Genomic DNA, 26,351 nt, shown 5'->3' with positions numbered 1-26,351 from the left:
TGCCTCCTTTGCCTACTTACCTGTATGTATTGACAAACAATAGGCTAAAGGGGAAACTTAAAGGGGGGAGTAGTCCAAGTCTATTTTTAGTGGAATATTTTTAGGCCTAATTCATTTTTCCCCATTGATAAGTGGTGTAGGCTAATATTGTTCAGAAGTGCAAATAAATTGGCTGATAAATTAGCAGTGTGGGGTTACACAAGGAAAAACGGAACCTTTGAATGATTAAATAGACTAAAAAGCACTGCACACCATTTTGCAATGACATAAGTGGCACAACAGAGTATGCAGAGCATATTTATTCAGATGTTTACAAAAGGCCTATCTCTGTTACAGGTTTCGTTCTAGAGCCTCTTTGTATAAAACATAAACATGTAGGACCTATAGGCTGTCATATCAGTTTCTGTAAAGGTACAAAATCACAAAGTACAAAAATATAATATTTGTGTGTATCTAAAGTACACAGTTGCTGCCAGATCAGTTCACCCCAGGAAAAAAACACCAACGAAATGAAAAGAAAAATCCTTTCTGGCCAGAGATATTAACAGTGTCATTTGGAAAAACAAAACACGAGAGATTGTTTTCTTGTACACAGAAGTAATTCATAGGTTATATGCCTACCGTTCTTCAAAACAATTGAAGTTGTTAAAATGACCTCGGGATATGCATTTCCACAACCAATAGTGCGAGTCTATTTGGTCCAAGTATCAAAACAAAGTTTAAAAAGTACAAACACAGATACACATATTACAACTCTCCCCCCAGATTTTTCTGCTGCATTAATTCATTTAGACTTGTTCACACTAGTTACAAAAATAATTAAAAAAATATATGCATTTGTACAGCCTTTAGGGTAAATACTGTATAAGCAAACATGCACACAACACATGAAACCTGAAACCATTCAAAGTCATTGTATATTCAACCATAACTCAACTACACAGCAATGCTGTGTTTACACATAATGGCACTGCACCTGTTCAGATACAGATGCTGTACACATGACACATTAGACTGTTGTACACTGCAGGAGATCCTGTACATTGCAGGAGATCCCTGTGCACCACACATTGTACATCACTGTTGTGTCATCAACATTTATCATCAGTCCAGCTGCAGAAATGCACGGTGACATACAGGTATAATAGACAGATGGGGGGAGGGGGCGCTGTGGCGCAGCGCGCTAAGCCCCCCACATTTGGGCTTGCATGCCCACCCAAGGGACCCTGCTTCGAATTTGGCTGGGGTCGTTTCCCGATCCTCCCCTGTCTCTCTGTCCCATTCGCTTCCTGTCCCCATTCCTTGCCACAATTTCATTTTCCTTGTATGACTTGTGCATATGAAGAAAGTGACAATAAAAGCTGTCTTGACTTGACCATCTTCGACTGTCCTGTCAAATAAAGGCATAAAAGCCCCTAATATATATATAGACAGACAGAAACCCAGGATGTGCTGTATGTACCATACTGTGAATAGAATCGAGGTTGATAGGTAGAAATCCAGGACACACAAGGCACCTGCTATGAGAGGTAGGTAATGGTGTCTGTGTTTCAGTAGTAATTAATTCACATCATTGGAGCACCAAACTCTCCTCCACATACACAAAAACATGGCTTTGAGGGTAAAGTCTACAAAATAATTGTTTTTTAAAAAAACACACATCTCATTGTAATAAATGATAAATATTATATTGCTTTGTTCTGATCATATTGTCATGTCCAGATGATACACATCAGCTACCAATGAAAGGCAACAGGTCCAAAACACAAGAAGTAACTAATATAAAACCAAGCCAAACTTTAAAGACGTCCCATCACAGTACATAAACATAGTGAATCATATCATTCATGTGAAGAATTCACTTGAGAAAAAAAATCTCTTCAATAAATAAAATATTTTTTTCTGTTTCCCAGAAATTGCATTTGTCATGCGATTAAGCATTTGCCCTGGCTCTATGCAGACGTCCTGTCTGTGGGATGATTCTCAAGGGCCTTGACCAGAAACTTATCCTTCTTCAGTAGAACCTTGTAGAACTCCTCCTGAGCTGGACCTCCTTTATCCTTCAGCATGCTCAGCAAAGTTTGGTTCTTCTGGGATTTCACATTCTTGCTCTCCACCTCCTCTCTCTCCTCCCCATTCAGAACTTCACATCTCTCCAGCTCAGTGAGAATAGGTGGCAGGAATCCAAGACGTGTCTCCAGCTCAGCTTTGTGTCTGTGGAAGAAGTCCTGACCTGGTGGGGTGTATGGGCTGGAGGGAGGAGATGCTAAAAGGAGAATGCATAATATGGAGATTATATACAACTGTGTGTGCTGATGCAGGCTGTTTCAATCACCTTATAGTGGGGGGGGGGGGGGGGGGGGGGGTCTTTTTGACCAACATACCGCTAAAATCTGTATTTAATAAACACTAGATTTTGTTGAATGTTGGACCATTCACATTCTCTATACCCATGCCTGTCAAAAGTCCATGTAGGCCTATAGGTTTGTGAAATACGAATGCAATAAAACAGAACCACACTACCTGATGGGCTGCTTCCTGCTGGGCAGGCTGTATACAAAACATAATAGGGCAAAAGACAGGACAAAACAAAATATGTCAAGAAAATGTTATTGTCTAATCATGAAAATAAAAAGAGCAACATGAATGGATGTTTATTTGTTTACCTGAAATGATCACATGATTACACCAAACCGGTGATTTACAACCCTTTTGGTTCAGCTTCAACTCCACATTTTCAAGTTTGGTTAATTGAACTTGGAATGCAGAAACATAGTTGTCATAGAGCTCATAATCAACGAAGGTTGCGCTCTAGAAAAGAAAGGTGATGATTAGTTTCAGACTATGTTCATGTGCACAATATAAGGTTAATGTGTTTGGATAGGTTTTTAGGTGCAGATACAGCTTATGTACATACTACTAATGTATGTTCGATAAAGTCATTCTCCCTAGCCCTGGTTTCATACACAGTAAAAAAAACTGTTGTTTTTACGGTAAATTGCTGGCAGCAGTGGTCGCCAAAGTCTACCTTTAAACAAATAACGGTATATTTCCTTTTTACATTTTACGGTAAAATTATCTGTCTAGTGCAGGCAGGTGGACCAGTCTAGTATCATCAATGAAGGGTATGCAAATCCAGTCTTTATTTAAAAAAGGCCTGAAAATAACCTTAAAGGGGTCCTATTATGCTTTTTCATGTCCACTACCCATTTATTGGGTTACACACAGTGGCGTGTCGTCGCAGATGCCAAGGGATGCCAGGCATCCGCTAATTTTCCCAAAAACAGCTTTAATATCCGTTAATCATTAAAACATTCTGTATATCGACGAGTCTCCTATTTTAATATTCCCTTCCACTCTCGTCACTCTCTGTGAGTATTTTCCAGCTGGGGAAATAGCGCCCCACCCCCTCCCATTGGGTAACCATCTGGTGAAACAAAGTACTACACGTCTCTCGATGCTAAAACAAAAACTGGTGCCAAGTCGAGTTGGCAGCCATACATTTCTGGAGTTTTGAAAAAAACGAATGCTTGACCAATCATATTGCTCAAAATTGGTCACGAGTAAATCATATTGCCTGTCTATGATTTGCCAAGGAGGGAAACGGATGATACTTCAGGATCGGCAGCCACTTTACCTGGCTGCCAGTAGAACTAGAAACTACATTGAACAGACTAGCGATTACGTGCAAAATATAGTGACAGTTTAAGCGCGCATACACAGCCGATGGCTACCAATGTCAAGGCAGGCAATGCATAAAATGGATTTAACATAACGACAGGATCTTCACATGGACACATATACGTTCAGGATAACTTCTACAACGGTAGGCAAACTTGCTTTATTGTTTCAGAAACGTAGATTATAAGCAGGCCACCTAACGTTTTGTGAAGCTAGCTTTGTTTTTAGCTTTGTTGCTCGCTGCTTGTTAGCTCTTGCCAATAAGCTATGGTGATTGGCATAATGTGCCACCAGGTCCTAAACATACGCATCATGCCACTTCTCTGTGCGCTGTTGTGCTGTTTTAGCCGCGTGCATCAGGGTTATTTTTCAATGAGTTTTGTTTTAGCATGTTTGCGCTGGAAATCGCCATACATCTGGCAACCATAGAGAGGTCGTAAATACAACATTTGACAGTGGTCAGTGCGTGTCCGGTGTCTGTCTGTGTTATTGCATTCTGTTCTGTGGGGCATTTGAACTGGCACTTAAGGATGAGACTGAATTGTGTTTAGGGGGCTTGTGGAGCATCTGGTGTCGTGCGTGAAGTGCACATTCTTGCGGTGTTGCTTGTCACTACTCCAACTCTGAACAGACATAGTATTTTTCTTGTTATTTATTTCTTAACTAAAGTAGTCACAGGCATGATCAAGAGCTGTAGCTGCGCTCGTGGTGTGCTGTTCAAAACAGACTAGAGACCTCTCCTTCCCTTGCTTCGCAGCAGTTCTGGCAAATGCCTTCCTGGTTCGCAAACATGCAACGCATCTCACAAATTATACCTTATGATTTTATTCTCATGGCCAAACTTTCTGCCTTGCTTGTTGTCCCAGCCAGCCGCTGCTACTGATTATTAATAATAATGTAATATATTATATTATATTATATCATATTATATTATTACTTTTTTGTTCTCCCTGGCTTCCTCGGTAAAATAACGCACGCCACGCTACTGGTTACACAGCATCTGTTGTATGTAAAAGCTTGGTGAAAGCTGCATTTCACAAATTGGCCTCTTGGGGGAGAATTTCTCTGCCGCAGGAACGCTATTTCTCAACTGTCAGAGAACGCGTGGTTGGGTTTTCAACATTCTATAGCTTTTGTTTCCTGTACGGGTCTACGTCATGCTGTACCTAACATTGCTGCTTATGGGATGGAGTGTTGACGATGTCACAGACAATTTATTAATTGCAGAGACAGTAGACCTAATGCGCATTTGTTCATCGCAGCCACATAGCCTAGTAGGCCTATCTGAATTTGACAGTATTGTGATGAGATGTATCCTATTTGTGAATACACCACTCAGTGTACAAAATAGTGTACAAGAATAGTGTAGCCTACAAGGATAGTGTAGGATTTCGCCATCCACAAGTTTATTCCATTACGCATGTTTTTTTTTTTTTTTTTTCAATTCATAATCGGCTCCGTCAAATAGGCTACAGCATCGGTCTAGACTGGAGGTTACACTCACCTGTGGCCCAAGTTATATATTTTTGTTCCATTGTGATATTAAAGCTGCATTTTACATTGATAAAATAGGCTACCGGTTGGTGGGCCTATGGCTAACAGTTGAATGAGGAAGGTCGAAAACAGGCAAAACGCGTTAACGCAGTTGCGCACTGAATCCAAAACACTTGCAAGTGGGTGAAAGACTCAAATCTCTCCTTTCTCTCTTTATTCGCTTCAGGGCCGTTTTGCATATGCTGTTGGCAAGACTAACTTTTGTTTGGTAAGATGTGAAAACCCTACACTTGTATTGCCGCTTGAAGCATAACATTAATTAGAAGACGTGCGCTGATGTTATCCAAATAGGTATATCACGACATGACCAGCAGCCGTTTGCATCAGCAATGTTGGCAAGGATTAGCCAGTTTGTATAGGCTATGCATAGGCTACAATTCAGTAATTAAAATGCAACGCAGTTTTGTTCATCATATCTGCAAGAGCAACGTGGATATTGGCTTGACGTCGTTTAAAACTGGTTGCGTCGTCGGGCGGCATGCCAAAAATAATGAAACTGAAACTGAAACGGATAGGGCCTATTGTTATTTTTAAAAAAATCCTGTCCTGTCGATAAATGCGAACAGAAAAACCACGAAACCGAGACTAGGCCTAGGCGTTATTATAGGCAAACAATCCATCGAGGACTGCCCATTGCGCAACCAATCCAGACGGGGGCTGCCGCGGGAGCGAAGAAAATGTCCACAACTTCGCTGAATAAATAGGGCTATCCTTTGAACTGTGTACAGCAATTGCATATTATTAGCTTATTGGATAGCCTATTTTGTGAAGGTTAACTTGCCGTTAACAAGGAAAAGTGATCTGATTTCAATCCCAGAATATTCTTTGTGTCTTCAAATTTCCACCTGTCAACAGCAGATCTAGACTCCCACCTACCAGCGCGACACTTGTCTGTTTGCGAGCAGTAAACTTGGCTGATAACTTCAACTTTAGGGCTACAGTATGCAAGGCTAGACAGCGGGTTAACCAATCAGGCCCCTACTGTTGCGTTAATAATGTTTAAGATAAAGATTCTTCAGCTCAGGATATCAGAAATAAACAAGACAGCGCAGATGGCTATTATTATTAATAATATTTATTAATATTAATAATTATTATTTTTCAAAATACGGTCACAATCGACGCATCATATGCAATATGCGTATTATTTCATGAAACCTCAAATCGGAAGCAATAGCCTGTACCCAGCACTTTCAACCCTTTCTCAGATTAATGGCAGCCTAATTGTCCCAAGCGATTTTGAAATCAAACTGAAGCCCATGCACGGAAGACTCGCATTGGATAGGGAGTGGGTTTCAGCAAATGACACAGCAAGGCGCACAAATAACATAACGTGGGACTTATGATGCGTCCTTTTCAGATTAATTGTGGACATTGGGTGAACTATTTGGCTGTCAACTTTAGACATAGGCTACAGGGTTGGATTCCAGGTCAAAAACAGCTGTGCTGCTGACGTAATATTAGTAATAGAATGCTTGATGAAACGCTCCATGCTGCGTCGAGATTTCAGAATGTTGACGGTCTAACATTCTGCACTTCCACGCGTTTCAAACAGGCGGCGTAGGGACCATGTACACAATGATAAAAAATTATGGACATGAAAACAAGTGATCATTCGAAATTAACTCCACTAACCACAGTAAAGCAAAATATTAACAATGAAAGTTATTCTAAATAGCATAATAGGGCACCTTTAAAGAAATTGAAGGCCAAAGCTAGCGGGGCAAGCAAGCTAACAAACAAGCTAGTTAGCAAGCCATGCAGCCACCCTTACAACGTGACCTGCTAGCCGGGCCGGCCAGGCCGGTCCAGGCCAGGCCAGCCGAGGGCCAGCCGGGGGCCAGCCGGGGGCCAGCCGAGGGCCAGCCGGCCAGCCGAGGGCCAGCCGGCCAGCCGAGGGCCAGCCGGAGAAGCCACCTAGCTAGCTAGCAACCAGTGAGCAGTACAATGCAACAGTCCCTGTTTAAATACATATTCAAGTGAACCATGTGACCCGAGTGATGAAGCATTTGGCAGGTGCAGGCAGTAAATTAATCATTGCATGACAGCCCTTAGCACTCAGATGAGGTCAGGAATTGATTGATAGATTGATTTGGATGGGGTAGAATGACAGTTTCAAATAGACTGGGCTACTTCTAAGAGACTGAATCAAGGGATTACTGTCCCAGGTAGACTTTTTCAGATTATACTAGCCTATATTTTACACATTAAATGAGGCTAAACTGTTCATAGGCTGTTACCTGATAAATAATAAGTTACAGTGAATTACTGCAAAATGTGCAAACTGTGGCCATTTGCAGTCCTTAACTGTTGCACAGTTTATTCAGTTGCCAGCTTCATTGTTGTCAAATCTACAACGTGGAGGCACCTGGAGCCAAGCAGACAGGCAATATGTTTTCTGTGGAGTAATATTTAATATTTAATTCATTATAACCTCCATTGCTTTCTGTTGGGTAGGAGGAATTAAAATATATATATATATTCTGAATTTTGAAGAGGTTTACTGTGTCAATTTGCCTCTCAATCGAAAACTCTGATGGCAAAGCCTCAAAGTCCAATAAGGGAAAAAAATATTGCGGTGGAGAATTTTTCGCAGGATGAACTAGAACACATGCAGAGGGTTGTACTCTAAGGTGCTGTTTCCACGTAGCAGGATATTTTTTTAGCAGGGTGTTTTTTTCTCCTGCTAGGTGTAAACGCAACATGTGGATGAAAAAAAATCCTCCATTGTAACAAATGAGTTTCAGACCCCTAAACAGGATATTTTTTTCTACTGCTTTTTATACCTGGATTTTTAAATATCTGCTACGTGGAAATGGAAGGCCAAAACCAATGCAAAACCAATACAAGCAGGAGAAAAAATATCCACATATAAAAATATCCAGCTACGTGGAAACAGCACCTAAGTTAATGCTCATTGATGGCTACTAATCAAATAGCGTGTTGACATCAAACTCTGCCTGTTAGAACCAGGCTATCAGTGGTTTGACAAGTTACACCTGGAACAAGTGGAATCACAAGAGATCTATTGGACTAAAAGAGGACAAAAAGCCTAACACGACCAGAAAGAGCACCTACTTTTTGTAGTATACACAATGTGAAGAAAAGCAGAACAGAGTTCTTTGTCTGTTGGTTCACAATTTGGTTCACTAACAGAGGATTGAGTTTGGTTCACTTATAGGGGACTCAACAAAAATGGCTGCTCATGTTGCCAAAACATTTGAAAATTCGGGAGGCATGTTTTCATAACTCTCTAGGGAATTAAACATTAACTCTCTAGCTCTCTTAGCTCAACAACTCGGATCAAAAAACACTCTGTAGTGTTGCTACAACTCTTGGTGTTTAGATTTTGACTGAAAACCAGTCTAACTCTGATCAATCTAACTCTGACAAATTTGCCGTGTACATACACCAGTGAAAATAAGGTCATGTACCGTTTCTTGACTACTTCATCTGCACTTAACGGTATTTTCCAATATTTTCTTTTCAGTTAACAGTTCAGTATTTTCTACATATTGACACCAGTGAAAAATAAAGTTATGTACCGTTTGTTGACTACTTCATCTCACTTAACGGTATTTTCCAATATCTTCGTTTACAGAGAACAGTCCAGTATTTTCTACATATGACACCTGTCAAAAATAAAGTTATGTAGCGCTTTTTGACTAAATAGTAGCTTGCCATATTTAGTACAGAGATAAACTGTTTTACATTTTACGGCCACTGACTGTTGCAATTTGACAGTTTTTGCCGTAATTTCAACGGGCATTTTTTACAGTGTAGGACGAGCATCATGAGAAGTTTGAGAGCATTTTATGCGTTTATTTATACAGTCTCTATTTATTGTGCTTCTCGTTCATTCATAAACATCAGTAAACTATTGAATCTTGCAACAATACAAAAAAACCCAATAACGCAGTTGTAATCGCCCCAATGTCGACTTACAATTAAACTAGAAATGTACTTAGAGAGTGCAAACCTCCGCCAAGGAAGCTGCTTGCTAAATAATTTGACTATGTTACACCCTAATTCATTTCAAGTCTGCCTTATTTTTGTGGAGCTAGAAACTGGAATGTCAAAATTTGCCCTATCCCGCAATGGTGAATCCTTTAAAAATTCCTGGATTGAGATTGTGACCCGGATCACCCACCAAAATATAATCACATCATTTTGTCATTTCCAACAGCTGCATTGTAATGGGTTTTATAGGATTCTGGAAATGTCTTCAAAGTGCATATGAATTGTTGAACAAAATACAAAAGACACTTAGTAGGAAAGTAAGAAAAGTAAGCAGTGTGCGGTGTCTTTTGAATTTTAGTCATTGTTCACCTTCTCCTGCCTCACACCTGCCCCTGCATTACTGAGGGCTTGTGCACAAGGACTCTCTTGAACTTTGTGTATGAATTGTTTTTGAACAAATCAGCTTTATCAAAGGTTATAATAATATTGTATGATGCTATTTATTTATTTTTACCGAAGGAGTGACTTTATGTTCCTTTGGTTCAGAGCAGAGGCAATACACCTTTTTAGGGACAAGTTCGCAGTTTGGAGGTGTGTCAATGTACATCTCTTCTGCAGGTTCCTTCATCTTCTTTCTCTTCTCACAAACCTGGTAAGGATTACAGGGACACAAATCGAATTAATTGAACGATTCATTTCTATTTCATGATTGTATAATTTGTATTGATCAAATATTTTACCTCAGGAATGTCAACATTTTTCGGCAACAGTAAGACATTCAGTGTCAAGTCTTGGAGGAACAGCAGCACTAGTCCATTAATTGGGGAGTATTTAGTCTTGGGCTGCTTCTTCGTCAGGCCGTATTTAGAGCATCCACTGATGTTTAAAACCACATGGGAGTCTGTCGTCTCATTGGGAAGAAGCATTTCAGACTTATCCGAGTCATTGCTATGGATTACGGACAAGTGCTTGCTTCCTTTCCCTGCAAAACAGTAGTGAACATGTATGAAGTTGTTGCACCATTTAAGTATAACCAAAGGTCCTGCCTCAACCCTTCCTCTTCAATATGAATAAAAGGCTTCTTTGCTTACCAGAAAGTACCTCACAGTGTGGAAGGTGTAGCTGTGACAGAGTGCCCTCTAGACACTTGATGTCAAACAGAGGTCCTGCTGGCACATAGCTGTCCTTAAGCTGTGTGGAGCTCCATGGCTCTGTTCGATACTCTACATCACCGGCTGTGTCCATTTTGAACACCAATCCTGTGTATCGGCACTGAAACAGACCCTCTGAGGAGCATGTGAACCTGTAGAGAAAAGGCATCCACATCCAAACAGTAAACAGTAGTAGTATATCTACCTCTAAAATGTTTTGGTAAATGAATCTGTTCTTGTTAAAACTGTGTAATGAAACAAATAAGTTGTGTTGACTAAATGTGGTAACTGAACCTGTATGATTTCCTCCCATTGTATGGATAGCTTTCCGGAGTGAATACCTGCATCAAGATTTTGTCGGATATTTACATTATGACACTTTATGACAAGGCAGCAATACGAGGCACACATATGGATTGAATCTGATTTTTTTAAAAGTTGATATACTGTATGAAATTCAAATTTGAATTAAAGACTTGAAATGTATACCTCTGGTACAACAGATCTGTCACTACAGGTGCCTCCTTCTCTCCCTTCCAATACAACAGCAACATGCTCTACTAGAAAGCAAAGTTATTTTAAGAATCTGTTTTTCTTACCAAAAATTCATAACTAAGTCCTTATTGCATTTAAATAATATTAAATACTCCACGAACGGTACATAGCATCATCACCATGATCATCATCATGTTCTTCTTCTGCTCCACGGCTGCAACTACTTTGATTGAATTCTTCATCGTCAGGTACCATGTACTCTACAAGACAGAATTATTATTTCAAGATGGTAAACAGATTCTTCATTCATTCTCACAGATAAAACATCAAATAATGTTTAAAAAAAAACATAAACAGTGTTTACCATAATCAGAGTCCATTGTTGGGACTCCTGAGATTTCTCTGCTGTTGTCAGATACTTGACTGGAGAGGTAAAACAACAAAAATGTTTGGAGAAATAATGCACACTAGTGCAATATCTAAATGGCGGATCTCTTAAGGTTGAATGTGAATATTTATTGACACATTTATCGCTATAAGGAATAGTGTTTGCTTGCTACATTTACCAAAATTAAAATGTGGAAAACAATTTAATCCTGTAAATGAACACGACAGAGCTGACATTACATATAAAGTAGGCTAAAGAACTGTCTGAATGTACCTGTTAAGTCATGCTTATAAATGTATGTAAAAGAGAGAGTACTTGAGTGTATGTGTGTGAGAGAGAGACAGAGAGAGAGAGACAGAGAGACACAGAGAGAGAGAGAGAGAGAGAGAGAGAGAGAGAGAGAGAGAGAGAGAGAGAGAGAGAGAGGACAGACAGGCAGACAGATAGACAGGGTCATTGCAATACCTAGCCCAGTGGTTCTTAACCTTTTTTTCTTGAAGCACCCCCTAACCTGTGCCCAAGAAAAGCCGCGCACCCCCAACCTAAGCGTCTACGCGTCACGCGTGTATACGCACTAAAAAAATATTTGAGTGTTTAATTACAATAATTCTAGCTTTAGACATTAATCAATACTTTAATTACTTTATATGGGGACCAAAACACGTTTGGTCTTGAGTTGGCCTAATTATAATGTTTGGAAGCAAAATTTTGGTCACAACCTCAACACAAACAAAATTCCGCGCACCCCTTAAAATCTCTGGCGCACCCCCAGGGGGTGCCCACACCCCAGGTTAAGAACCACTGATCTAACCCATCAGTTTAGCTTACAACTCTAATCATGAAGGAGAAACACACTACAGTCATATTGATCCTGATCATCAGCAGCAAAAGCTTACCTTGAGCCAGAAGGAAAGGGTGGTGACGTATTAAAGGCTGGATAAGTTATAGCAGGAGGCTGAAACTGAACAGGATTGGAAGCAGAACATGATCCTGTCCTGTGGGTGGAAAAATTGAAGCGATGTCAAGATTAGAGATTAAAGATTCATTCATTGGTCCCAAGGAAGGCGGCAAAGTGGGGCTAGGCAGCCTTTAGCCTGTCGGCAGGGATGGTAATACAGTAGTGTTCGGTGGATGTACTCTGCGAGGAGATGTGCTCCCATAGGAGAGTAGTCGAACGAACGACTGAAAGATAACCTTTATTACCTCGCTATCTGTTGTGGCCTGAGGTACCCCAGCAAGTCAGTGTTGAATGCTTCACTGACACCTGGAAAGTCAGTATACATTTGAGGAAACATTGAGGATGAAGAGGACCTGGAGAAGAAAGGCAACAAAAGACATGTAGAGAAACAGAACACTATGCACTCCAGGCAGGCAGTTTCACAGCCTGAGCTGTTTTCCAGTATTTAATGTAGCGGAACCACTCACCACAGTGGCGGCTTCACCTGTGACTTTGGGAATGGGGAATGTGACTGAACAGGGGAAGATTGCTATGTGTTGTGTTGGTATACGTTCGTCGTGTATTTCTAAATGTTGTATGAGTGTGGGATGCGTAGGCTACATGGACAACTGTTTTGTTTGATTCGTTGTCTGAACTTAATGGTTATGATGATTTGAAATGATCATTTAAAAGTTGACTTGAGGTGCAGAGTGGTTTGTGCAAATCATGAAAAATGTTGTCATTGGTGAATTGAATGAAGGTTGTTAATTGAAGGGTGAATTTATACCCAGCCCATTGTTGCGAGTGGGCAGATTAGTAAGCAGCTGGCGTTATGCTGGCTTCACGTCTGAAAATGAAGCTTCTGACCAGAGTGCAACGTATAGGCCTATGAGCTGACTGCTGTCGGATCTTTTGAATCCAGAGTATTTTCCTTTGCCATTAAATCTATCAGTTCATGGTGAATTGCCCTCACAAACAAATATGTTTGTCTGCATGGTGAACATAAAGCACTATATTATTTTTGATACATTACAACTTTTAGACGTTTTAAGTTAACTTCATCCTTCTACCTCTACAGTAATAATAATAATAATAATAATACTAAGATTGAGGTACAATACAAAATACACAATGAAGAAACAAACACATGGGAAAAAATACAGTATATTCCTCATTATGTACACTATGCAAGGAAGGAAACGTGTTTTAATCTTACCACAATTCTGTGGACATGTTCACATTTTTGAATGGATAATCAAAACCTTATCGCATAACACTGAATGGTACAGAAACAATTGCCTGCACATGTCTATTTGATATACATCCTTATTCTTTTGTTGTGCTGTATAATTTATTTTCTTTTTCTGTTTCTGTTTCTATTTACACTAAACCTGATATGAAGTAATTTGGTCACAAACCACTCATTTCCATTTTAGCATCAGTCATTCTACTTACTTGAGAGTTTCCAGCTTACATGTTGGATCTTTAAGCCTCTGGCCGAGCATCCCACTTAAATCTTCCAGATCATTATCATTGACATCCAGCTCTCTCAAACAGGAGTGATCAGAACCCACAACAGAGTGAAGAATTAAACAGCTGGATTCTGTGAGATGACATCCAGAGAGTCTGCAACCACAGTAGAAGAAAACTACACTTACACTGATTATCAGCTGGTGTGCATTCTACTCATGTTTTAAAAGTCTGTTTGGCAGAGTCACATTTAGGTGCATAAATATTCAGAACAATAATTTCTGGATATATCTAGTTATTCTAATTTAAGAGTATACCATGTCTCAATGCAAAAACAAAAGTTCTATGTGTTGTACTTCACCCTGTTAGTGGAGTCGTAGGCATGTACATTTTTTCTCAGTCATTTCAAATTGGTGTTAAAGTTTGGTTTTCACTTCCAAGTTGAAGTTTAGGGTCTATCGAACAATTGGGGTTCGAGAGTCAAACACACAGATAACAAAATGGCCTGCGGGGGGCGCTCTAAAATATATAAACTGCTATAACTTTTGATTAGTTTAACCAAATTTAACATATGAGGTATGTATGGATTCAGCATTAAGAGGAGGAGTTGGTGAGCTAAGTATTTGATTACCAGATTAAAGACACACTATGTCATAAACACACTTTTAGCCCATGGACAGCAAAATTCAGGGGTTTTTTTTAAGATAAAGGGTGGGAATTTCCAAGTTGCAATGAAACATCATTTATTGTTACAAGTTATTGTAAATTAAGCCTGGTATATCATTCAACTTGATTTGTTCAGAATATCCCTGACGCACAAAGATACCTAGGATACCTATACGCAAATATGGCTGCATAAAGCCTATGTGATATTTAGGACCCAACTTGCAACTTTGAGTTTATGAATTTAGGATCATGAGTATCAACTTTTTTCAATCAAGCCATATTCTATTCACACATAAAATCACAAAAAACGTTATATCTGGAAGAAAATAAATAAATAAATAATAATAATAATAATAATAATAATAATAATAATAATAATAAGACTGCATTTCCGGAGAGACAATGCTATTAGTGTGCTTGCGGCTTATGCACACACACACACACACACAGAGCTGTTGTATACACACACAGAAACACGAGGGAAAGAGATAGAGGTGAGTGTGTGTGTGTGTGTGTGTGTGTGTGTGTGTGTGTGTGTGTGTGTGTGTGTGTGTGTGTGTGTGTGTGTGTGTGTGTGTGTGTGTGTGTGTGTGTGTGTGTGTGAGAGAGGTGTGTGTGTGTTTGTGTGTGTGTGTGTTTGTCTGTCTGTCTGAGCGAGAGAGAGAGATTTGTGTGTGTGTGTGTGTGTGTGTGTGTGTGTGTGTGTGTGTGTGTGTGTGTGTGTGTGTGTGTGTGTGTGTGTGTGTGTGTGTGTGTGTATGGAGATGCTTCAGGCGCCTTTCAGCAATGGGTGGGCAGGGAGAGGTAAGGGTGGGATTCGAACCTGCAACCCTCTGACAGACCAACACCCTACCCAGTAGGCCACTGCCACTTACTGTATACACTTACTGTATACAGTGGCCACAGCACCATATTAGCATTGTGTGTGTGTGTGTGTGTGTGTGTGTGTGTGTGTGTGTGTGTGTGTGTGTGTGTGTGTGTGTGTGTGTGTGGGTGTGTGTGTGTGTTTGACCCATGGCTATGGATGTGCTTACTTGTTTACATCTTGTTCATGTATGTATTTTAATATTTGTTTTACCTGTCCAGGGACTGCAGATGGAAATTAGCTATATAGCTATAATCTGGCACAAGCCATCTTTTTACTTCTGTAATCAATGTGTATTGTGCATGGTCCCTGTTGAACTAAACTAAATAAACTAAACTACTAAATAACTAAACTAATGGAAAAATGTAGAATAATAATAAACTGTTGTAGAACAATTATGCTTGCTGGGGGCAAGCAGAGGCCTTTGGCAAGCATACTAAATAATACATACATGGTAGACACAATCATCTGCTGTTATGAGGACATCTCTGTCACCCCTTGAACTGTCCATTTGTTACCAGCGTAGTTGACAGGAATGAAAACCGTTCTTATTATCTGCATTTGCCAGAAATGCCTGCCAATCTGGTAACAAATGAACAGTTCCCAGATTTGGACTACACTACCAAAGATGCAGTTGCCAAAGATGTATTCCAACTATAGGTGAAGTGCAGCTGTACTAACTTAGTACTTGTACAAATAGACCTGCCAGATCTCGGTGCAAGTGCATGAAGGCAGAGTTAAAGTGCACACGTCTGTGCAAGTGCACATGCAAAAAGACTGACCTCTGACTGTTTTTACATCTGTTCTCTGTCTTATTTATTGTAGAGTGGAGTATTGGAATAAATGTTAGCCTTATGGTCTTCTGTTTTGCTTTTTGAATGCAGGAAAAAATGATGTTCCCCATAGTGTTTATCATCATCATCATCATCATTAATATTATTATTATTATTATTATTATTATTGATTTACTTTTTTCCAGATATGAAGTTTTTAAGTTGTGAATAAAATGATGGCTTGATTGAAAAAAAGATGGTACTCATGATCCTACATTCATAAACTCAAAGTTGCAAGTTGGGTGCTAAATATCACATAGGGTTTATGCAGCCATATTTGTGTATAGGTATCCTAAGTATCTGTGTGCTTCAGGGATATTCTGAACAAATCAAGTTAAGTGATAACCCAGGCTTTATTAACAATAACTTGTAACAATAAATTATGTTTCATTGCAACTTTTGAGGGCATTTCCACCCTTTATCTTGAAAAAGACCAGATTTAGCTGTCCATTGGCCAAAAGTGTGTTTATTACATCGTGTGTCTTTAATCTGGTAACCAAATACTTAGCTCACCGGTTTCTCCTCTTCATGCTGAATCTATACATACATCATATGTCAAATTTGGTTAAACTAATCAAATATTATAGCAGTTTATATATTTTAGAGCGCCCCCCGCAGGCCATTTTGTTATCTGTGTGTTTGACACTCGAACTCAAATTGTTCTATAGACCCTAAACTTCAACTTGGAAGTGAAAACCAAACTTAAACACAAATTTGAAATGACTGAGCCTAATACGACCCTGATACGTCTGATTGGCTCAACAATACACAAATATCAATATTGTTAAGGTGCAAAGAGCAATAGGATGAGCATGGATGACATTTCTCACTGCTTTTATAATTAGGATTAACATTAACATTGGTTGTGATTTAATGCACCGGATTTAGTCTGTGTTTTCCAATTCTACCCTTACATTAAAAGATGCCCAATTACAGTATACTACACCAATTCACTACTGTTCAAAAGTTTTAAAACACCCTAATTTTTCTTGTTATTTACACACTATATATTAATTAGAGTTGTACATGTCCAATGAACAGCTTTAAATACAACAAAGGTAAGTATGAACAGGCAGAGGTTTAAAGATTCATAAAAAGCTGTAGAATAAAAGTCAAGCAACCTGTGCCACATGATTTTTTCAAAGAAATAGAAGTTTTAATACACAGACATTACTTGGTATATTGAATAATGTATATAAAGCCATTGTTTCTGCCTTTTACAAGATTAGGTTTACGACATTTGTCTGTTGCCACTTCAGTGAGAAATTCTGTGAGAAAGTATGTAGCTGCAGGAATTTCCATTCATTATAATGTAACCTGATGGGACCAGTCTCTATGAATTCTCAATTGATTGTATTTTCTCTGTATACTGAAACATGGCCTAGAAAAAGACATTGTCAGAGAGTTTAGATATTTCTCCTTTTTCAAATGATCAACCACATCAACAGCAATGTGCAGTTCATTCATACGACTCTTTTTCCAACATCAAATTGAAGGTTGTTTGTGTAAAATCAACATACTGACCTCAACACTTCTAGTTTACAGTTTGGACTTGTGAGTCCAGAGCACAGCCGCTGAACCCCAGTATCCCCCAGGTAAGTTCCACTGAGGTCCAGCTCTCTGAGAGGACAGTGTGGCTGCTGGAGGACTGAAGCTATGGCACTACGGGACTCATGGGAGAGGAGGCAGTCACGTAGTCTGAAAGATGAGAGGATTTTGATGGATGTACACATGTTAAAATGTTATCATGTACTGCAACTCTGACGCAAACATAAATATACATATACCGTATGTACTATACTGCATATACAAACCCCAACTCCGATGAAGTTGGGACGTTTGGTAAACAGTGAATAAAATCAAAATGCTATCATTTTCAAAACATTCAATCTATTCATTAGATGGAGAATAGTGAAAAGACAACATATTAAGTGTTAAAACCGAGAAAAAATATTGTTTTGGGGGACATATGTACTCATTTCTAATTTGATAAATCCAACACGTCTCAAAAGAGTTGGGACGGGGATCAGTGAAATTTAGTAAACATCCAAATAAGATAAAACAACAAAGAAGAACATTTCAAAATGAATTGTACTGACGGACAATATAGGTGTCCAGGTATAAGATCATCACAGAGAGGCTGAGTCACTCAGAATTAAAGATGCAAAGGGAATAATTACCATAGTTATTACATACATTTTTTAATTCCCTTTGATTTACCACGATTGAGTGTATATAAGACATATTTTTGTTAATAAAATCATTGTATAGGTTCATGACATCATGAAATATATATTGGCTGTAGTCTCACTCTAATTCCTGGAGTGCTAGAGCTATTGCAAAGTTACCATATTAAGAATGCCTAATGCATGAAAATGATACAGGGGTGTAACATTCTCCTAAGCACCTGAGCTCACTTGAAATAGACCCAGAAGACATGGGAAACTGTCCTTTGCTTACAGAAGTCAGCAGAAGTTGTAGAAGTCCATTCTTTTTGACAATAATAGAGCATTGCACATCCTGTGCTACAGTAAAAATGGACCATCCAACTTGTGTTAGTGCTAGCTTCAAAAGTCAGCCTCCATGATGGCATGCGGGTGCAGTAGTGCATTGGTTAAGATGTTCTCACTCATATGTAGAGTTAAATACAGTGCTGAATGGTATAAATGGGTTTTAAACAGCATGAAAAGCCACTCATGCATTATATTTTGAAGGGAGATCTTTGATTACTGCCACATAGTAAGGTCAAATTGCATTCTCTACTATGTTTTAACAGTTTGGCTCCATCATAAGGACCAGCAGGTGATAAAATGGTGGGTTTTTGGTCAAGACCTGTCACACTGTAAGCACTACAGAAAGGAAAACATTGCAAAACATGACAAGGAATACACCCACCATTTAAGCTGGTGAAATCATGTCCAAGATAGGAATTAACACTGTTTTTTTATATTTAACGATCTCATCGGTTAATGTATTTAACTGTTAAGTGTTGTCTTTTGTTTTGTTTTTAGTCTTCCTCGACATTTGCTGCCATTTATTGTCCCCGTCCCAACTCTTTTGAGACGTGTTGGATTTATCAAATTAGAAATGAGTACATATGTCCCCCAAAACAATATTTTTTCTCAGTTTTAACACTTAATATGTTGTCTTTTCACTATTCTCCATCTAATGAATAGATTGAATGTTTTGAAAATGATAGCATTTTGATTTTATTCACTGTTTACCAAACGTCCCAACTTCATCGGAGTTGGGGTTTGTATCATGTACTGCAATTTTGATGAATAAGTATATATTTTAAAACATAAAAACCCTAGTATTCAGTATTTATTCAAATTAGATTGACATAATATTGTAATGTTAGAAAAAATGTTACAACTGCCTGAAAATAACTTGACATATGGTATGCTACACGGTTAAAAGCAAGGAATTTTGTTCATGATAATGTTTCTCTCATACACCTTGTCCATGTCATTTCACAACCCAACAGTCAAATCTAATCGGATGAGAAAATCTAATCGGATCAGGGCGTTTGCAAGAGTTTTTCTATTCCGATTAAGCACTTATTCCTTTTCTAATCGGATTAGAGGACCTCATGTAAACCCAACAATAAGGTGACCACTTCTAAGCGGGTTAGTGTTTGTGTTTATGTTTGTATGTTTACCATTGTGGAAATGTGATGTAGACAACACAAGAAATCAGCACACTGACCTCAACACTTCTAGTTTACTGTTTGGACTTGTGAGTCCAGAGCACAGCAACTGAACCCCCACATCCCCCAGGTAAGTTCCACTGAGGTGCAGCTCTCTGAGAGGACAGTGTGGCTGCTGGAGGACTGAAGCTATGGCACTACATGACTCATGGGAGAGGTGCCAGTGCTGTAGTCTGAAAGATGAGAGAGGATTTTGATTGTAAGGGGATGTGCACATGTTAAAATGTTATCATGTACGGCAACTCTGACACAAACATAAATTTACATAGGCCCTGGGCATATATGTATATGCATACATATATCATGTACTGCAGGTTTGATGAATAAGGATATATTTTAAATATGAAAACCCCTAGCATTCAGTATTTCAATATTTCTCCAAATCAGATTGACATAATATTGTTAGAATGTCGAGGGGAAAATGTTAGAACTAGTCTGAGCGAATTAGGTTTGAAGGTGGAAGTAAATAAAGCGAAAGCATATTAGGTATCAATCTTTCCGTAATTTTATACAGAATAAGAATTTCAGGTGCCTACAGCACAGATTTGTACAGAAAAAAAGTTATTCAGCTTTGAATGTAACACATTATAATGCATTTTGGGCTAAAATCGTATGATGTCACCAATAGGTATATTAGCTGATATCTTCCATACCAGTGAAAGGATCTTTTCCAAACTTGGTATATTTACTCACCATAAGTTCTTGATGAAAGTAGGAGGAGTTAATGTCTCGGGGGTCAAAGGTCAAGGTCACGCAAGGTCATACTTGACATAAAATATCTGTTTTTTTACCTCTCAAATGTATTGAAAGATTGTTATTAAACCCACAACAGCTCATCAACCCTATACATAAACTGATTAGGTATTAAAGGTCATAAGGTCAAAAGTAGAGGTCAAAGGTCATGAGGTTACCGCTTAATGTAGCTCACAGCTTAAAGCATTAACATGTGAATTGACATAAAAAGACAAAGACACTGATTAAAACACAATGGAGTTTATTTTCTATATTAAAATAACAGTTGTTTCAACCTTTACATCAGTGTTTCCCAACCAGGGGTACGTGTACCACTAGGGGTATGCGAGCACACTGCAGGGGGTACTTGGAAACATCATGTAATTTTATCAAATACATGTAGCTCAGTTACATTGGGAAAGAGAAATCGGTATAAAACTTGACTTCGGGGGTACTCATGGCACAACGAAAAGGCTTGGGGGTACACAAGACAAAAAAGGTTGGGAAACACTGCTTTACATCATATGTTCATGCAGTTGTCTTTGAAAATCAAAATAATATGCTTTTATAAAACTCCAAACATTACATTACATTACATTACATTGCATTTGGCAGACACTTTATAACCAAAGCAACTTTCAAAAGAGGACATAATCAAGCCAACATCACAAGCAAATACAAAGTGCACAGGAGATATACAAAACAACAAGTGCAATTGCAAAGAGGGGTTAGTTTTTTTTTTAATAAAGAGGAAATAACGAGTACACACACACACAAACACACACTCACAAACTAAACTAAACTAAACTAAACTAAAGATCATGTCAGGAGTCTGCCCTGGGGCAAGGCCAGTTCAAGCATTAGTCTAGTAGATTCTCTCGAAAGAGGAATGTCTTAAGTTGTTTCTTGAAGGCTGCAAGACATGTGCTTAGTCTTGCTGCCTCTGGGAGACTGCTCCACCACTTGGGTACCACAACGGAGAACAATCTTGACTGGGAGTACCTAGAGCGACTGGATGGCAGAGCCAGACTACTGCCAAACATCTGCACTAGTACAAGATTTAAAGTAATAGTTTCAGTTCATAAGTGATGTAATAAAACCCAATCCCTATAACAAACCTTCAGTACATCAAAAACAACATGATAGCTCATTTTAAACAAGCTTGCTGTAGTAACAAAAGTTTGCATATATGTTGCAGAAGTGGTGTCGCATCCTCCCCAGGCATGAATGAAGAGCACGTGTTCCTTGATGGACTGGTTGGCAATTGAAACATCACGCATATTCCATACTTGATCTTCTCTTTGGTTCCTCTGCCGGCCTTTCCTTTCTGATCTGAAGAATATGTCACCCATGGTCGAATTCCAATGATGCAGCAGTATACAGAAGACATCAGTGTCATCCGCAACGACAACAACAGACTCTCCCTCTTTTGACAACCTCAAAGCCATTTCAGCTATCAAAACATCTGCGTCGCCATCACTTTGCTGTACGAAAATCTGATATTCTCTCAATTCCTTGGCCAGCTCATTTATGAACTTGCATTTATTGGACTCATTTCTGAAAAATGCCTCTTGTGTTACTTGAACAATTGCATTACTGCTTATAGTAATGTTTGGGGCTATCTTTGCAGATCTCCTCAAGTGCTCATGATCTTTGGTTGAGGGGCCACTTTCGTAGCCATCAAAGGCCACATGACATTGTCCATACTTTGTCTTCAGATAAGATGCATAATGTTGAAACAACTCCTGAAAAGTCTGCCCAGGTATCCACTTCAGCCTATGCAGTAGGGCTCCTCCATCAATTATGGTCTTTGATCCACTTGATACCTCTGCTTCAGCTTGTACCAGATCAATGCAGTTGATAACCCTGCATCTCACCTCTTCTGACAATGCATCATTTTGTTCAGCACAGACTGAAAGAACACGATCTATATACTCCATAGTCATGACCTGGGAAACATTTTTGTCTAACTGATCATTGCAGTATTTCCCACAATACATACATTGCTTCATCCAGTCAAACACATCTTTATATGCTCTTGTAATTTTCCTTGTCTTTGCATCACTGCTATCAGTGGTCCGCATTGCTTTGCGTTTAATGGTCAATAAGGTGTTGCCCACTACCCTCTGGCATTTTCTGTGTATATTAATGCTGGCATTGTCTTCCAATTTAGCGGTACAAAATGTGGTAAGTGTGTTGTTGCCTATAGCAATGCTATAGTCAATCAGCTTTTGCAATCCAGTGGAACAAGATGACAGATCACCTCCACACTGACATATAATGCAAAGATCTGCACGTATGCCAGATCCCTCTTCTAGCCCTATTTCATCATCCATGGCAGTGATATAATAATGAATATATATAATAATATATAATAATAATATAATAATGAATCAAGACATTAAGCTTACTGAGTACAACTTAATACTGAAATTCATCCCAGGCAAAAAGACAGAAAAAGAGAGGGCATGTGGGCTTATATGTGTTTTAAACGTTTTTTTAGCAAGGAAATTGAGGTGTGTGTGTGTGTGTGTGTGTGTGTGTGTGTGTGTGTGTGTGTGTGTGTGTGTGTGTGTGTGTGTGTGTGTGTGTGTGTGTGTGTGTGTGTGAGCAAGAAATAGAAAGGGAGTGAGAGAGGGAGAAGTTATGCTTTTTAAATCAGTCCCATCTTCTAAAAACAAAGTTTAGAAAGTTTGTCAGAGGCCGTGGTGTGGCTGCTTGACTTTGAACAATCCTGTGCATCCCTTACTGCACTATATAGGAAATTACAATGTGGCTTTTGGGGCTGGGTGTTGTCAACAACCTCACAATACAATACATATCACAATACAGGGGTTACCCTTTTCATACGAAATGTAGATAATGCAATACATGTCAATCCTTATACATGCCCTTTATGGCTTCCTACGGTATTCCGTTTTTTTTAAACGTTTTTTTTTGTTATTACTTAACATACATCTTTTAAATGAACATGCACATGCAAAGCAACTTTATTTGATCATAATAGATAGCTCAAATGTCAGACTGCATTGGCATTACAATGGCAAAACTGTCACAATGTTCAAATATGTACATATATGAAAAATATGCCAACTGATAAGATATTTCGCTAAAAATAAAAATGCATGTGTAGACTTCTATTTTTACTGACCATGGATAGGCATATCAATACATGACACAAAAGTAGAAGGGTAAAGTTGTGGAAGGGAGGGACAAATGGGAAGTTGGCTGTCAGTTACGTAACAGTTTGGCACATTTGCCTACAGAAATGGCAAACCGATTTTTTTATTCTTCTATATAAAAGAGGGTCATTAAGTCAATGTGCTCCACATAGGGACTCACCAGGGCCACAATACAATTGATACCAAATATGCTTTCACTTAGTTACTACTTCAAATTTAAGTGTGAAGAACCATTAGCCTGCTTTGGAAACATGAACCCAATACTGCATGTTCCTTCCCTGTGAGACCCCTTGTGACCTTGACCTTTGACCTCCATATTCATTGTAGGTCTTCAAGGACATACAGTGGGTAAATACACCAAGTTTAATGAATATCTTTCTACTGGCTTAGGAGATATTAGCTAATATTAAGATGTGCTAGCATTCGTTTTTGAGCCAAAAATGTTTGTACCATGCTCCATTCAAAGCGCCGTATTTTTTTTTCTGTACAGATCTGCGTTGTAGGCACCATATATTCTTAATCTACAGAAAACAGCGATTCACATGATACCAAATATGCTTTCGCTTTATTTACTTCAACCTTTGAGTGTAAACAACCATTAGCCTGCTTCGGATACATGAACTCAATATGGCATGTCATTTCCATATGTAACCCTTTATGACCTTGACCTTTGACCTCTTGACCTAAATTGACATTGTAACTTTTCAATGACACATAGTGGGTAAATACACCAAGTTTGATGAATATCTTTCAATTTACTTAGGAGATATCAGCTAATATCAAGATGTGCTCACAATCGTTTTTGAGCCAAGAATGATTGTACCATGCTCCATTCAAAGCTCCATAACTTTTTTTCTGTACAAATCTGTGCTGTAGGCACCAAATATTCGTAATCTACAGAAAACAACGATTCAAATGATACCAAATATGCTTTCGCTTTATTTACTTCCACCTTTGACCCTTTTTTTGGCTAATTCGCTCAGACTAAAGTGCCTGAAAATAATTTGACATATGTTACACGGCTAAGAGCAAACTATTTGTTCATGATAATGGGTCTCTAGTACATCTGGTCCATGCCATTTCACAACCCAAGAATAAGTTGACCACCTCTAAATGGGTTTGTGTTTGTGTTTATGTTTGTTTTACCATTGTGGAAATAAAATGTGATGTAGACAACTCAAGAAATCAACACACTGACCTCAACACTTCTAGTTTACAGTTTGGACTTTTGAGTCTAGAGCTCAGCAGCTGAACCCCCACATTCCCCAGGTAAGTTCCACTGAGGTCCAGCTCTCTGAGAGGACAGCGTGGCTGCTGGAGGAATGAAGCTATGGCACTACAGGACTCATGGGAGAGGAAGCAGTTGTGTAGTCTGAAAGATGAGAGAGGATTTTAATTGTAAGGATGTGCACATGTTAAAATATTATCAAGAACGGCAACTCTGATACAAACATAAATATATGTACTGTATATGTATACATAGATCATGTACTGCAATTTTGATGAATAAGTATATATTTTAAAACATAAAAATCCTGTATTCAGTATTTCAGTATTTATTCAAATTAGATTGACATAATATTGTAATGTTAGAAAAAATGTTAGAACTGCCTGAAAATAACTTCACATAATGGTATGCTACACGGTTAAAAGCAATCAATTTTGTTCATGATAATGGGTATCTCATACACCTTGTCCATGTCATTTCATAACCCAACAATAAGGTGACCACTTCTAAGCGGGTTAGTGTTTGTGTTTATGTTTGTATGTTTACCATTGTGGAAATGTGATGTAGACAACACAAGAAATCAACTGACCTCAACACTTCTAGTTTACAGTTTGGACTTTTGAGTCCAGAGCACAGCAGCTGAACCCCCACATCCCCCCGGTTATTTCCACTGAGGTCCAGCTCTCTGAGAGGACAGTGTGGCTGCTGGAGGACTGAAGCTATGGCACTACAGGACTCATGGGAGAGGAGGTAGTCATGTAGTCTGAAAGTTGAGAGAGAATTTTGATGGATGTACACATGTTAAAATGTTATCATGTACTGCAACTCTGACACAAACATAAATTTACATAGGCCCTGGGCATATATGTATATGCATACATATATCATGCAGTGCAAGTTTGATGAATAAGGATATATTTTAAACATGAAAACCCCTAGCATTCAGTATTTCAATATTTCTCCAAATTAGATTGACATAATATTGTTAGAATGTTGGAAAAAAATGTTAGAACTGGCTGAAAATAACTTGACATATGGAATGCTTCACAGTTAAAGGAAACTATTTGATCATGATAATGGGTCTCTCGTACACCTGGTCCATGTCATTTCACAACCCAACAATAAGGTGACCACCTCTAAGAGGGTTAGTGTTCGTGTTTCTGTTTGTATGTTTACCATTGCGTGATGTAAACACAAGAAATCAACACACTGACCTCAACACTTCTAGTTTACAGTTTGGACTTGTGAGTCCTGAGCACAGCAGCTGAACCCCCACATCCCCCAGGTAAGTTCCACTGAGGTCCAGCTCTCTGAGAGGACAGTGTGGCTTCTGGAGGACTGAAGCTACGGCACTACAGGATGCCTGGGAGAGGTCACAGTCATGTAGTCTGAAAGATGAGAGAGGATTTTGATTGTAAGGATGTGCACATGTTAAAATGTTATCATGTACGGCAACTCTGACACAAACATACATTTACATAGGCCCTGGGCCAATATGTA

General features: G+C 38.9%; 1 protein-coding gene across 1 annotated transcript; it reads right to left on the bottom strand.

The window, feature by feature from the left end:
• Positions 1-284: 284 nt before the first annotated feature.
• On the bottom strand, positions 285-26,351 carry LOC134457559 (NACHT, LRR and PYD domains-containing protein 1a allele 5-like). The gene is made up of 14 exons (XM_063209572.1): positions 26,066-26,351; positions 25,441-25,614; positions 13,622-13,792; positions 12,126-12,224; positions 11,206-11,264; positions 11,021-11,101; positions 10,836-10,906; positions 10,641-10,687; positions 10,287-10,498; positions 9,936-10,177; positions 9,710-9,844; positions 2,667-2,811; positions 2,524-2,550; positions 285-2,266 (listed from the first exon to the last, which is right to left on the bottom strand). The coding sequence occupies exons 1-14, from the start codon at positions 26,323-26,325 to the stop codon at positions 1,953-1,955; spliced, it is 2,037 nt and encodes a 678-aa protein (XP_063065642.1). The 5' UTR covers positions 26,326-26,351; the 3' UTR covers positions 285-1,952.

This window comes from Engraulis encrasicolus, chromosome 1 (genome assembly GCF_034702125.1).
Source record: "Engraulis encrasicolus isolate BLACKSEA-1 chromosome 1, IST_EnEncr_1.0, whole genome shotgun sequence".
Lineage (NCBI taxonomy): Eukaryota > Metazoa > Chordata > Actinopteri > Clupeiformes > Engraulidae > Engraulis > Engraulis encrasicolus.
Note: the sequence above shows the minus strand (reverse complement) of the source record. Positions and strands in the feature narration are given on the sequence as shown.

Coding starts and splice junctions, on each gene's coding strand:
- LOC134457559 (XM_063209572.1), bottom strand. CDS start 26,325: ATGTATGTTTGTGTCAGAGTTGCCGTACATGATAACATTTTAACATGT. Junction 13,793..25,440: donor TGTAAACTAGAAGTGTTGAG/GTCAGTTGATTT, acceptor CTGTGGTTGCAG/ACTCTCTGGATGTCATCTCA. Junction 2,551..2,666: donor TAATCATGTGATCATTTCAG/GTAAACAAATAA, acceptor TTTTGTATACAG/CCTGCCCAGCAGGAAGCAGC.